The sequence below is a fragment of the Lingula anatina genome, chromosome 3 (assembly GCF_051362555.1).
Source record: "Lingula anatina isolate TDL-2025a chromosome 3, LinAna3.0, whole genome shotgun sequence".
NCBI classification, from domain to species: domain Eukaryota; kingdom Metazoa; phylum Brachiopoda; class Lingulata; order Lingulida; family Lingulidae; genus Lingula; species Lingula anatina.
This window is the reverse complement of record NC_141769.1, coordinates 5,087,099-5,101,465: the sequence shown is the minus strand read 5'-3', so window position 1 is coordinate 5,101,465 and position 14,367 is coordinate 5,087,099. Positions and strand designations below refer to the sequence as shown.

Genomic DNA, 14,367 nt, shown 5'->3' with positions numbered 1-14,367 from the left:
ATTCTATGATTTATCTAAGCATAAGATAATGTATAAACTCTAAACATACACAGTCATCGCTCACTGTACGTTTTTAAAATATAAATATTATGGAAAACACCTGGAAATGTAACTGTCAGAAGAAAAATCACATTTTGAGTAGGCCCTATCATGATGTTAAGCTCAAGCAGACGACAAAACGGATTGAATGAGCAGTAACAAACACATTTTAAAAAGATACCTCATAAAATTACAGAAAACGATTTCTCTCGAAAAGCACATTCGTCTTCTAGGCTAGTGCAGAATTTCACCGAAAGAGGGCCCTAGTTTTGCCATGTGTGACGCAATCTGGAAGTAGTGCGAGATAATGTGTATTCATCCATATTTTGTTGAAACAATAAGAAGACCAAAGCATATATATTTTGCAATAAACTGTATACATATTCATATCTGAAAAGTAATTAACGCTTATGAATCATTATAATTGTGTGTGTGTTATTATTTTACTTGGAGTATTTACTTTTGAGGAAGTAAAGAGGCTGTTGTGAAGATAAACAATATGGCGGAATAAGAAGAAGGAAGGTAATTTTCAACATCAAAAAACGCAAATTTACTACATGCTGTCAGTTGTTTATACTTTTATTTGTAGGTTTTTTTTTCAAAAGATAAAGTTCTGTATTGCTGCTAAATTTCTGAAGTCTAAATTAACAACATTTATTAAGCTTATCCTAACCTTGAGAATGAGAAAAAAATTTAACGTGAATGACGTAATTAGATTTATTATGCCACAAAATCCAATCTAGATCTAACAAAATTCAGTATTGATTACAAGTTTATATTTCAAAACCATTGTATATAGGATCTATAAAAGTTTTACAAGAACGTCAAAAAAGTTACTGCTCCTTGGTGCGTGAGAGAGTTAGTGATTGCGTGCGTGCTCATATATGAATTTACACAATTTGTTAGTTTTTTATTTAGCTTCCAATTTTTTTGTCATGCAAATAAAAATATCGAATGCATTTTTACTATATTTCAGACACAAATATTTAAAGTTAAAAAAATGGAATTTGAAAAATCTGCCGCTGGTCCGTCTGACGACCCGCCAGCATATTCAGCAGGGGGATATACCCAGGTAAAAAATAAACCACTTTGAAGACAATCACTGTATAGATATTTAAAAAGAATTGGACTTGTCAGTATGTCTGTAGTTAGTTCATGTTTCCTTTTCACTACAATGGGTAAGTTGAAGATATACTGTATACACTGTATCTGTTTTGTTTAAGCTTTTCAGCCAAAAGTACCAACATATGTATATACATTGCACCAGTACCCAAACTGATATATAATCTTATCAATTATCAGCCCCCACCTATTGCACAGCCGCCTGCATTTGCATCAGTGCATGGACCACCACCACAGCCACCACCACCACCGCAGCCAGGGTATGGGGGTCAGTTTGGTGGTCAGTATTACAGACAGCCATATGGTCAGCAGACAGGCTACTACATGCAAGGCCAACAGGTGATAACACCAGCCTTGCCTACCCAACCTGTTGTGATCATTCAACAGCCTCAACCACGGCAGCCGCCACCAGTGAGACCAGGGGAAAGAGCAGGCTGGGCCAGTGACTCAGCTCAGAGGTGTGCTGTTCTACAGGTAATAATAATAATAATAATAAAACTGAGCTTGTACATTACAAAGATTAAACTTTTCAACATGTTTAGCGTGCATTGATTGGTGCGTGAGTTTATGTGTGTGTATGTAATATGGTTATTTGCCTGCAGGGGTTTATTTATTGCTTATAATTGTTAGTACCCCTGTACATGAATATGATATAAGGGCAGGATTCTGAAAATAAAAATCGAAAGATATATGTCAAAAAATATTCCTCAAGCTGTCTGTCTGTTCTACTTCTTTTATATTTATGGTACCTTGTGCAAAGATAGATTTAAGTATCTTATTTATTTACTAACTGGAACATTTGTCTTTTATTTCAGTTGGTTGCTGGAATAATGTCCATAATCCTGGGCATTGCTGCAAGTGCCTCTGATGCTGCTCTGGGTGTCGTGGGCATGGGAATCACAGCAGGCATTTTCTACACCATAGCTGGAAGTCTAGGCATAGCAGTAGGGAGAGAGAAGAAGACAGCCATGATAGTGTCCCACATGATCTTCTCCATCTTTTCCAGTTTAATCTCCTTGCCCTTGCTGGTCATTCATAGCATTGGAGCAGCATTGGAAGAAGATGAACACTGCACCAACTCTTACTTCTGGATTTGGACCGTCAAGAAAGAGTGCGAGCAGCCTCAGCTTGGGGGTCACAACTTCATCCATGCTGTCCTGATTATTATCTCTCTGGTAGAGTCTGTTGTGGCCATCATTTCTGCTGCTTTGTGTTGCCGTACCACCTGCTGCGGCTCCTCTCCAGTAGGGGGTCAAGTCTTCTACACCGCAAATACACATCAAGTGCAGATGATCCCTGGCGGGGGCACTGTTCACTACATACGCCCTGGAAACTCCGTCGCCACTACCAACATGATCACAACCACGCATTACCAAGAGAGTGCCAGAATAAGTTGAATTCCCCCCCCCCCCCCCCTCCGGAGTTTAATTGAATTATAATTAATTTTGTATTTAATTTGGTGCAAAAATCCTATATAGAATACCTTAAACTCTTTGATAAATCAATCTAACATTTTCAGTGTAAAAAGAACATGCAATCCCATTTATATATTTGCTTTCAGGTATTGAATGTATGCCAGTAATAAATGTACAGTATGTAATTAAGACTGTCACATCAATACTTCCAGCAAAAAGTTACAATACTAACTGTATATACAATTATAGCAGAACCTTTTTCAGTTATTAGAGCAACTATTTGGAGACTAGTTTTGTTGAAGTCTGAAACTGCTGGCTTTGGACATTAGTTTATTGTCCAAGTTTGAAGTGCTGAACACCTGTTTGAATGTTTTTTTTTTATGCTGTGAAAGTGTGTGTATACATAGCACACCTTCCGTTTGACTTTTTCCCTGTAAACTCAGGTGTGAAAAGTGATGATGCATAATTCCAGCCCAGTCTGTGATAATCTTTGTGAAGGGTTTATATTGTTTTATTTTTTAGAGCTTTTCTTAAATCATATGTAGTGTATGTAAATATGCAGGGTTTTAGAATTAAAGAAGTGTGTGTGTGTGTGTGTGTGCGTGCGTGTGTGTAAGATGATGATGATAATGATGTGTATATTTATAGATGTATATTTGTAATGAAAGAACACAAATTATAAATACATGTTTTCTGTAAAAAGATACCACAGTGATAAAGAAGAAGAAGCATACCTGTAGCTACTCAAGTATAATGTACGACTATATAATTATCAATAACTATAATAATTGTAAGATCAATAATAATAATAATAATAATAATAATAATAATAATAGAGATAACATGACCAATGAGAATGTGAGATGATGCCCACGTGACAAAACAAAGGACAAAGACTATGAAATGAGAATGTGAGATGATGCCCACGTGACAAAACAAAGGACAAAGACTATGATTAGGAACACAAAAATATCCATATATTTGCCATGTGTTATTAGTATTTGTCTTTACTATTTTGAAAAAAAAATCTTGTCTTTTTGCCAATACCAAAATCACTGTAACAGTTTTTCTTAGGAAGGACCAATGTAGTATGTATGAATGGGAAACACCACCACACATTGATAGAGTTCTTTTATCAGGGTGAATGTTTAACTAGTCAAATAGAACATACATGGCAATTATGAAACATAAGCTGAAAAACCTTCATACCCTTAGCTTACGGCCAACCTGGACATACGGCCTTCATCAGTCTGATGGAAAATGCTAACCGTATGAGTTTTTTTAGCTTGTGTTTGATAATTTTTACTTATGATCCAACAACCAAGCTATTGAACATTTTTGCTCATTTAGTCAAATAGAAATTCTGCACTAATGTGCATCAATGAAATGTTTTTTATTATTTATTGAGTGATCTACATGTATGCTAATTATAATTCTGGTCACCTACCCAAATTACATTTAAGTTTTCATCTAGAAGAAATAATTGTAGGTGAGATAAAAAGATATAGTAAATCATGGCATATTCATGTAAATATTAAGTATATACTATTGTCTTCTGTGAGCTGACAATAAATTGCCACTCAAAATTCCAGATTACTTAGTGATGCATTGCCCTATGTTTTGTGAAATTTAATGTGCACATATTCTTCTTTCCATCAACAGTATGTATAAAACACTTTTGTGTTGAAACAACCCATTGACATTATAGAAAATTTATAATTTTTTACATTTACTCTTTCTATTAGTACATGCATCTGCATATATATGTAATTTTTTAGAATTTTCTTTTTCTTTATCCTTTTCAGTTGTAATTAGGCCTTAGAAAGATTCGAAACACTTCCCACTTTTATATGGATCATTCAGATGCGTTTTATTATATACAATGTACATATAAGTGAACTAATTGTCATTCTTTTTTATGGTGTGCCAAGCAAATTTTAATGTATGTGGAAGAAAATTAAAGCCAGAGAATAATAAAAACGTCTACATGCAAATTTTGTTGCTGTTTTTGTATTTGAGGTTTTATTTGTTTGAATATTTTAAGTAGTCAGTTTATATATGCACAGAATTTCAAGAAGACCTTAATAAAATCGTTACACTAAAAGAAAAACGGGGTGGCCTCTATCACGAACGGGGGCGTCTCGATGGTCCTAAGGTTCGGTGGTCCGAAAAATGATAATATTTTCATCGTTTTTTTAATCAAGGGTTCATTGGTCTGAAGGTTCTATGTGTAGTGAAAATTCGGACCATTGAACCTTCGGGCTTACCTATTGCTACGGCCCAATCGCGAACGACCTAATGCGTTCTTAACACTTTCATTTTGAAACCTGTTAAATCGATATAGAAATTTACAAGCACATCTAATATCACTACTTGTCAGTGTCAGAACTGTTGGAATGGGAGACGGTGCGGGGACTATTTTGGAAGATTTTTTTGCGCGTAGTAATTCATTTTCCAGCGTAAGCAGCTGGATGCAGGAACCTACCAGGAAGTGGCGGTAAACCAGTAAAGACGTTGGACTTAATCATGTAATGTTTTGTAAAATGCGGGTCGAATAAGGTATCCCCAGTCGATGTACCTAATTACCGTGCACAACCGACCGCTACCGTCCTCTACCGTGCACAACCACTAATTACCGTCCACAAGCGTCCTCCCAGGTAACTCTACAAACCTCCAGGCTCCAGCTTATTTGATATTAAATTAAGTAACTGGTCCGGATTTGCGTAATTTTTTTCTGCCTAGCCGTTAAGTGCCTAGAGCATATTACACCCAAACCCAATATAAAAATGCATTTCAGATGCTGAAGTGTCAAAAAATAAAATTGAATGAATTCAAAGTTGTATCCAGTTTTTGAAAAAAATATATGTGTATAGGACAAAAATCCACGACTGTCTCAATTTAAATTCAAATTCTAATTTTATCCTTTCTTTTACATTACGCAAAGAGCCCTAAATAGTAACGTATGTTCCGGGTCATTTAATTTTAATTTTCAAACTGCGTTCCGATATATTTTGTTATGGTTCGGTTTTGGTAAAATGATGGACATGACTTTAAGGACGTTTTTATATCCTCATTCTGGCCATACTGTCTATATGCTGCTGCGCTATGTATAAGATGTTTAGTATTTATTTCACAAGTGTTTTTGTATTGGTTCACTCACCAATTTGACAATGAGTTAGTCTTTTTATCCAAGTTTTAGTCTTTTTATCCCAGCTGTCTCGGATGAATGAAATTTTCGAGCACTAGCGTGCATTGGTGCTACTATACTGGATATAGTAGTACACACACTATTTGTAAATAATGTCACATAAAGCTTTGAGTTTCTCCATCCTTGGCTGAAAATAAAAATTGTTTGAGAAACAAGTACTTCAAAAAACTGCTTTGAACATTATAAATCTTGATATATTATAGTGTTTTTGGTATGTTTCAGGTGAAAGGTCCACTACAATTAGGAAAACTTACCAAACATTCAATCATCAACCATGAGTGATCAACCACCTTCATACACTTAATCTGAGGTAAAATATCAATTTAACAGTATCTATGTTTTCTTTCTTCCTTAAAAAATTTATACACTGAATCCAAAGTTTTGTTGTTTTTTTTTTGTGTACTAGTAGTGACACACATGAGTAGTTATTTGAAAATCGCTTTAAGGTAGGAAACTTGGATTTTTAATTTGTTCTGCATGTGTTTTGTAGTACTTTTTGATTGGTACTTTTAGCTAGTGGAAGACTCGAGGAAAAGGTATTCCATTATTAATATGAAACAAGTAAATGCATACATCCATAATTTTAAAAAAGGATAACACTATGATTGCCAGGCATGAGGTTTTCCTTGGAATCGTGGTATTCCATGACTTTTCATCCATTTTTGAAAGTAAACCCCAGGCCTGTAGGTGTTGGTCCCACAGTAAATTATCGGAGTTTTTTTTTTTAAACCCAGGATCATGTGTAGATTATGCTTACCTGAAACCAGATTAGTATATTTTAGGCATAAGTCAGTGTTCATGCTTGTGTTTGTGAAGGACTTCATTTTCTTTGCAGGGTGGGCAACAAAAGCCATATCCAACACAACCTGCCCCATACAATCCCCAATATGGACCTCCCCAAGGTCAATACGGACCACCCCAGGGTCAATACATACTCCCACCCCAGGGTCAATACATGCCCCCACCCCAGGGTCAATACTTGGCTGTACCCCAGGGGCAGTATATGCCCCCACCCCAGGGCCAGGTGGTTATTATGAACCAGCAGCAACAGCTGAAGCCTGTCCTCCCTGGGATCAGACCAGGTTGGGCCCATGATTCTGCCTTGAGGTGTGCTGCCATTCAGGTATAACAATGTGTATGATAGACTTACAGTAATGGGACTTAATTGAAAGTTTTATGCAGTAATATTTATACTACAGAATTTTATCTAATATGGGATAGGACACTTTTATGTATCATTTTGAATGTTGTATGTCGTATTTTGAATGTTATAAAAACTACTTAGTACAAGGATTTTCTACTGTCTCTATCCCACACTATCTATTCCAAATTGTAATGTTATCTATATTGTATGTATGTATATATGTATGTCTGTATAAATGATAAAATTTTTGTTTTTTCATGAGAAGGGAATCTTTTCTGTATAATAACTGTTAGATATTGGGATCTAAAATAAATAGATATTTTCACTTTCAAATTTTAGATCACCTGTGGCATTTTGGCAGTCATACTATGGATTGTAGGGATTGCCATTGGTGCACATCTTGCTTTCCTAGGCACTGGGATTTGGTGTGGAGTTCCCTTCATCATTGCTGGCGGAGTGGGGGTTGGGGCAGCCAAGAAAAAGACGACATGTTTGCTGGTCAGTCACATGATGTTGTCCATCCTGTTGACACTGACCTCCACGGTGTTACTTTCCTTTGCGAGTATTGGCCTCTATGAGGAGATAAACTTTTGCCTTAAGGGATCTTGGATATTAACAAAAAACTCCAAAACTAATGCAGCTAATGAAATTTCCTATTAACTTAAAGATAAGGTCTGGCAAGCCAAACAATTTTTCAAAGTTTGTAGTCACAGTGTAACACGAGTGACGTAATATCAGCGTTTTGAGGCTAAAATTGTCCTTTTTTTAATCAAGAATTTTTCTTATACAAAAAGCCCTATTAATACGATTGAAATAGCTATCTAAAAGTTAGCACAAACTCCAGTGATCTCTGTCAGGATTTTCTCTTTTTATTTTTGCTTTTGATTTTATTTTGATAAAACGTGAATTTTACGAAATATATATGGACCTTCCAATTTCAGTATTAATAACTTCAAAAATAAAAGGTCAATCCAAAAACCAAGACTCAGTCGACTAGATATTATACTGAAACAGAGACACTTCAAATTTCATGTCAATCTGACAGTTACAGAATGAGATATGGGTATTGAAGTTTAGACTATGTTATCAATCTTCAAAGCTGAGAAATCGCTCCTAAACCATTTTGCTCAGGTAATTGGGCTATTTAAGCAAAATAATTGCACCTCCACCTTACCTGTTATCATCTTGTTGATCGGGAAGGTCTATACACCATTACGTGTTAAAATTGGGTTGTTTGTTTCTATCTAGATGCCAGAAAATCTTACTTTTGTACGCAAACTTATTCGTACCACGAAAGCCGCTCTTCGCTGAGAAATGATTGACAGCTGAGTAGGTCTACCTTCTCTCGTTTCACTGACGTAATTAATCATAATTGTGCCTGACGCAGTAGGAGTCTGTGCACTGTCTAGGAAGTGTCTAAGGAAGCGCTTACAAACAAAAAGAGGATCACTTGGTGTGCCAGCAGAGGAAACTTGCCACCCGTCGTGCGTGGACGCCGCTCTACACGCCAAGACGCGAAAATTGAGAAAGCAAAGCAAGATTTACTCCGAGAAATGGCCGAATGTGGGTACGCATATGCCATGATGCCACAGAGTGCCAAGACCGTAATATGCGAATTTGATAATGTTTTGGGTGGCAATATTACTAAAAAACTTGCTTGCTATTACAATCTTTATTGTGCATAAAATGATTGCCTAACGATTTTTTTTCTGACAACCCCAGACGTTGTACGAATACTCAGCAGTTCAAGTGTGATCTCGAGTCTTTACCTAGACGTGATTTAGACGCTATAGGAGAAAATTTAATATATCGTACACTCTCTTTCAAAATTCTCTTGCTTTCTCGCTCATCCGTTTTCTCACGACTTTCTTTCTTCCCATGACTGTTTATATAACTGTGTTCTGCTTAGCTGACGTAAGACTTATGAGCTGCCAGGGCACGCGTAACAGCTTAAGAAGTTAGACAACCATTCCTGCCCCGCCTCACCATAGTAACGGTGCTTGACAACGGAGGCGGAGCCTAAAGCCTGCCACCCGTACCAGTCAGGACAGGTAGAAAAACTCGTCCAAATGTTTATTTTTAGTCCGTGTTTCACAAATATAACTTAATTGAGTATTAGATACAAAATTGATTATTTCTAACGTATAAAAAACTAAAAATCGAGTTTTAGACGTATTTTTAATATCCTAGACCCCTTAAAGATAGTGGTTATTATGAGAGCTATAGCCATACCGATGGGTATTCAGTTGAGATATACAACATGTGCAAATCAATTGTGTCTGGGAAGTATGCTGAGCATAGCCTGTTGCTCATCATTGCATTTCTCGAAGCAGTTGTGGCCCTTATTTCCTCCGCGTTAACCTGTCGTGGCACCTGTTGTGCCCCCAAACAGCAACAGGGGCAGGTGATGTACACTACATCCCCCTATGGTCAACAGGCAATCACTATCCAGTATGGTCAGCCTGTGATGACCACTACTGGGTATATTACCCCTGGAGGTCAGCCACCCCCTCCCCAGCCTGTAGCTACCAACCCCACTGCCACACAACAGGTTTAAGTTGACTCTTAGTTGTGGTTCACACCAAGACTGGACTGGTTCTTCAAAATTTTTCTCATTGTTTTAGATTTTTTGAAATATAAAAACTTTTAACATCATGTACAAGTGTACAAAATAACAAAAAACTTCTCTCAGTAATGGTTGAATCCCCAGATGTATTTGTAGATTATTTGAAAGATAAAAAATTTTAACATCATGGACAAGTTTGCAAAATAACGAAAAACATATCTCTCAATAACTGCTGAATCTCTAGGTCAATTTTAGACATTAATCGCATTTGTTTACCAAGTACTACTAATGAAACTTATTGGTTATTTTAATAAATTTAAAAATTTGTTATGTACCTGGGGTCGGATAAAGCTATAACTGCCCCTGGCATTTTAAAAAACTGAAAGTAAATACAGTATTGTTTCAGTGTACGTATTAAACTTCTGTTGTATTTTTTTGCATTAGTTGGTTTGACTGATTGATTAAAATTTATTTACTTATTTATTCAATTTTTAAAAAAATTTCTTTGTAAGATTTCATTTTAATATGGATAGTCATCAGTTAAACTCTTTGATTGCCTGTAGCCAATGCTGCATAGATAACCAAGAGCATTTTTTCAATTTTCACATTTTGCTGTGTAGCTCCTCCTACTTTGAGACATAAAAACTCATAACTCATTGACAGTGTAATAGATGTCGAATTGTAAGATAGATTAGAAAATAAGGGTCAGGTGACTCCGGTCCCAAGTTCAGGGTAGTGTACCACTAGGTACGCACAATTCTGACAGGCAAGTGATGACATAGCCCAGTATCAAAACAGCATGTTTTAGCTGTCTAATCATTCATGATATATTAGTTGGCTTTAGCAAGTTTATTCCTTCAGTAAGTTATCCAAGTTTGGCAGTCTTAGCTAAGCCCAAATTTCAAGATTTTTCTGTTAAACAGGGTCTTGGACACGGGGGCATCTCGATAGTCTGAAGGTTCATTTGTCCGAAAAAATGGTAACTTTTGCATCAGTTTTTTTAATCAAGGGTTCATTGGTCCGAAGGTTAATAGCAAACATTCAGACAAATGAACCTTCGGACTATTGCTACGGCCCCTTGGATACAGTGCAGAGATTATGCAAAGTGCCACAAAATGTGAAGTGTCAATGTTTTTTTTAACCTATTTGAAGAGACTTACATTGTTTGTAAAACACAAAAAAATCATGCTTTAAGTAATGTTATTTATCAATTTAAAAGTATATTGTAAAATTTCTTAATGTCCCTCTCCACCAAAACGGAAATTTGTTATCATTCTTATTCAAAATATGAGTTAAAGGCATAACAACTGTTTGTATGAGATTCATATTTCACAATAAATACACTGTAAACAATTCAGATTATGAGATACCCTTTTTATATTATTGTAAATTATTCTCTTAGCCAATATATGCACTGTATACAATATGGTCACTCAGTGTTTTTTCTTTACTTTTACATTTATTTGCATTTTGAGTTTTTTACAGGAAGTAAAATGCAAAATATTTTTATATAACTTACAGGAAAATATACTGGAACAACATAATTAGAATTACAAAGTAGTTAGTTTGAGTTTGTACTCTTTCAATGTAATGTACAGTGATGATATATATTTTACATAGTAGACTGAACTCACTTCGTAGTAAAACATTTTTACAAAGAGAGAAAAAATTATTTGGCTTAAAAACCAGAAGGCTTTTGTGAATATGATCCTGAAAATTAGTTTTGGATACTTGGATATTTCTAGATTTGTGGTATGGATAAATGTTTCTTGGTTTCATACTTTCAAGCAGGGTGACTTTTTGTGTTGATCTGTATCTACCTGTACTTTCTCTTTTTTAGATTTACAAATATTAAATTAACCTTAGCTTGGTGAACATGAACTATTTTCTTTAATTTTGCAGTATAGAGTTTAACTTTTAATATTACTTTTAATAACTTTTAATATTACATATTTTTATTGTGATTTTGTGCTGTATATTTTTATAAATGGTTATTATTTTCAGTATTGCTTAGGGTTTTAATACATATCAGTTTATATAGGAATATTTTTATTATTTAATAAAAAAAAAACTTAAATATTATTCTGACATTTTTATTACTGTTCACCCAGTGCAGTATTTGACATTTTGAAAATTCATAACAATTTTTATAAGTTCCTCTGGAAGAAGAATGAATCCTCTTTGGGTTAAATGCAAAGGGGAGAGTTATTGTACAAATTAAGTAAGATGTGCCATGGAAATACTTTTCATCAAACGTTTTTGAAGGCATGGATGTATATTTAAAACTGTCATTTGGTATATCCTAACCTTCCTTTTGAAAATTCTGAATCTGTCAGTTAAACATATACTGTGCTGGCAATGTCACAAACTTTTCCGTCCCCTTTCTCAAAACAAAAAATAAAAGTAATGTTCAATAAGTATGACAGCATACATATATATGTAATTTTTTAGAATTTTCTTTTTCTTATAATATCCCTTTCAGTTGTAATTAAGGCCTTAGAAAGATTCGAAACACTTCCCACTTTTATATGGATCATTTAGATGCGTTTTATTATATACATGTACAATGTACATATTAACCCATTGTAGCCCTCGTCATCAAAACAAACGGCAGCCATACTGGAGGGAGACCGGAATCGTCTGCTGTGCATGATCATGTCTACATGTACAATTTAGCATTTAATTTCTGTGTTTTCTTTGATATTAAACCGAGTAAAATGATGAATTACTGCAGGGTATATGATAGAGAGAAGATAAATAACTTAACAAGCGTTCACAGACTGCCTGCAGTGGTAACAATCCAAGGTGTAGGGACGAAAACCGTAAACGGAGGAGAGACTGAGGAGTGGCTTTTAATCAAGACTCATCGGACAAGTAAAGGATAAAACTAATTTATTTTACAGCAAAGAATGAAGACCCAGCTGTGCAGCCTTTACCATAAAAGAAAAAAAGTAGAAAACCAATGACCGAGGTGTATAAGATATGAGCGCACGTACACTGCATATTAGTAGTGCCCAAAAAGTCTTGGTGGAGAGTGTGTTGTAAAAACGTGTGGAAATACCCAGGCAGGGTTTCGACTTTCATTATGAAGACTCACTTATTGCCTTGGGTGTAATTTGTTATCAGTTATGGTGCTCTTTGGATTTTATCTGCTGTCATCTACCTCTTTAATACCTGGTTAGCATTATTGTCAATTAGTGTCAAGGCTACAGTACAATGTACACAGCTCAGCTGGGCCAATTAAATCAATTACCTGTGTCATGTGTATTTTGAAGTTAGTGGCTTGATTTTAGATTTAGTGTAGTGTTAAGAGTAAATCTGTTTTGTAAGTCTATATTCTAGCTCAGGTACCATTTAATTGAATGAACTTATGAAATGAATTTGAAAAATGTTGAATTCTGTGTTTTCCTACTGTATTATGATGCAAGTTACAATATGAATAAAAATAACTATTGTTACCTTTTTTTGTTAATTTACATTTCGGAAATTGATCTGAAATTTTCCCACCAAGCCACACTGAATGATTGGGTGCAAATAAATCTTGGTTATCAAAAAAAAAAAAAAAAAAAAAAGGTGACAGGTACAAAAGGCAGCTAGATGGCACACAAGGTAGAAGCAGCGAAAAAATATTCTTATATCTTTGTGACCAGCTGAGGAGACAGGATCTGAACATCAGGAGAGTGAAATTCAGTGCATGACAGGAGTTATTTAATTGGATTTGTTTATTTATTTCATTGTTCATTTGTTGTTTTAAAGTTGTTATCCTGATAGCTTGCATACAACAAGGACAGGTTTTCTATTTATTTAGAATTGTGAGCAGAAGCACAAGAAGAAATGAAAACACTTTTTTCTTTCTCATATGTTTAAAGGCTAAATGGAAAAGTTTGCAAGAAATATAAAATTTTGTATGGTGCACCTCCCACAGATGGTCTGATATGCAGAAACAGATGGCTGTTGTACATGTAGGTTGTCACTGTTGTGCATTTTTAAATTGTGACCACCAGTTGTGGAATTCTCCTAAATAAAATTACAAACTGCTTAGTAACACCATCTAAGGCCTAATATGTACATACCCACACAGCACATATCAATTGTGAGTCTTCAATCAAGCATTTCTCTAGACATAGATTAAAAATATACTAAACAGGTTTCTCAAATTATGGTGGCTTGATTCGACTTAATATGCTCATGTACATGTTGCATTGCATCATTAAAAGTATGGAAATATTTTTCATGTCAGTGTTATCAACCAAAAGGAAAGGGACCCTGATAATCTGTCATTGAATTGTGCAACAATGTTTTGCATTTCATGTTTACTTTTATCCATACAAAATGTGCATTTTCCTATATTTTCAATCAAATAAAGATCAATTCATGAACTGACTTGTTGTTATGTTACATTGAATGTCATAAGTTTGAAAAATACATTGCTTCTGTGAAGGTCTGGACTAATAATAAAATGCTAACAATGTTGCTACTGTGAATGGTTGAATTCATGGTAAAATATTGAACTCTCAAACAACAGTCATGTTACAAATACTTCCTAATGAACCAAAATGAAGCACAAGAATGCTGAACTAATTTCTGACAGCTTCATGATGTACAGTTAAATCATATCTGACAGCAATATTTCTTGTCACAACCCTGCATACTCTCTTCTTTGAGTCCGTAAGGGTTGATCCCGATAGTCAGCTCAAATTTCTCCTTATATCTATCCTTTATGTACAAAGTTGCTTCTATGAAAGGTTGAACTTATGATTACACAGTAAACTCTCTAAAGCTATAACTTTTATTACCCAATGAACAAGAAAAATGAAGTACAAGATAACTGAACTAGGGTAGGTCAGGATTTCACGTCTTTGGACTGTCTTGA

General features: G+C 35.1%; 2 protein-coding genes across 2 annotated transcripts; both read left to right on the top strand.

Annotated features, from left to right (window-relative positions):
* Positions 1–392: 392 nt before the first annotated feature.
* On the top strand, positions 393–4,570 carry LOC106180793 (uncharacterized). Its single transcript, XM_013564921.3, has 4 exons — positions 393–561; positions 1,016–1,111; positions 1,342–1,635; positions 1,977–4,570. The coding sequence occupies exons 2-4, from the start codon at positions 1,040–1,042 to the stop codon at positions 2,556–2,558; spliced, it is 948 nt and encodes a 315-aa protein (XP_013420375.2). The 5' UTR covers positions 393–561; positions 1,016–1,039; the 3' UTR covers positions 2,559–4,570.
* A 446-nt stretch (positions 4,571–5,016) lies between these two features.
* On the top strand, positions 5,017–13,877 carry LOC106180777 (uncharacterized). Its single transcript, XM_013564903.2, has 5 exons — positions 5,017–5,233; positions 6,007–6,094; positions 6,620–6,907; positions 7,268–7,527; positions 9,128–13,877. The coding sequence occupies exons 3-5, from the start codon at positions 6,740–6,742 to the stop codon at positions 9,483–9,485; spliced, it is 786 nt and encodes a 261-aa protein (XP_013420357.2). The 5' UTR covers positions 5,017–5,233; positions 6,007–6,094; positions 6,620–6,739; the 3' UTR covers positions 9,486–13,877.
* The last annotated feature ends 490 nt before the right edge of the window (positions 13,878–14,367 follow it).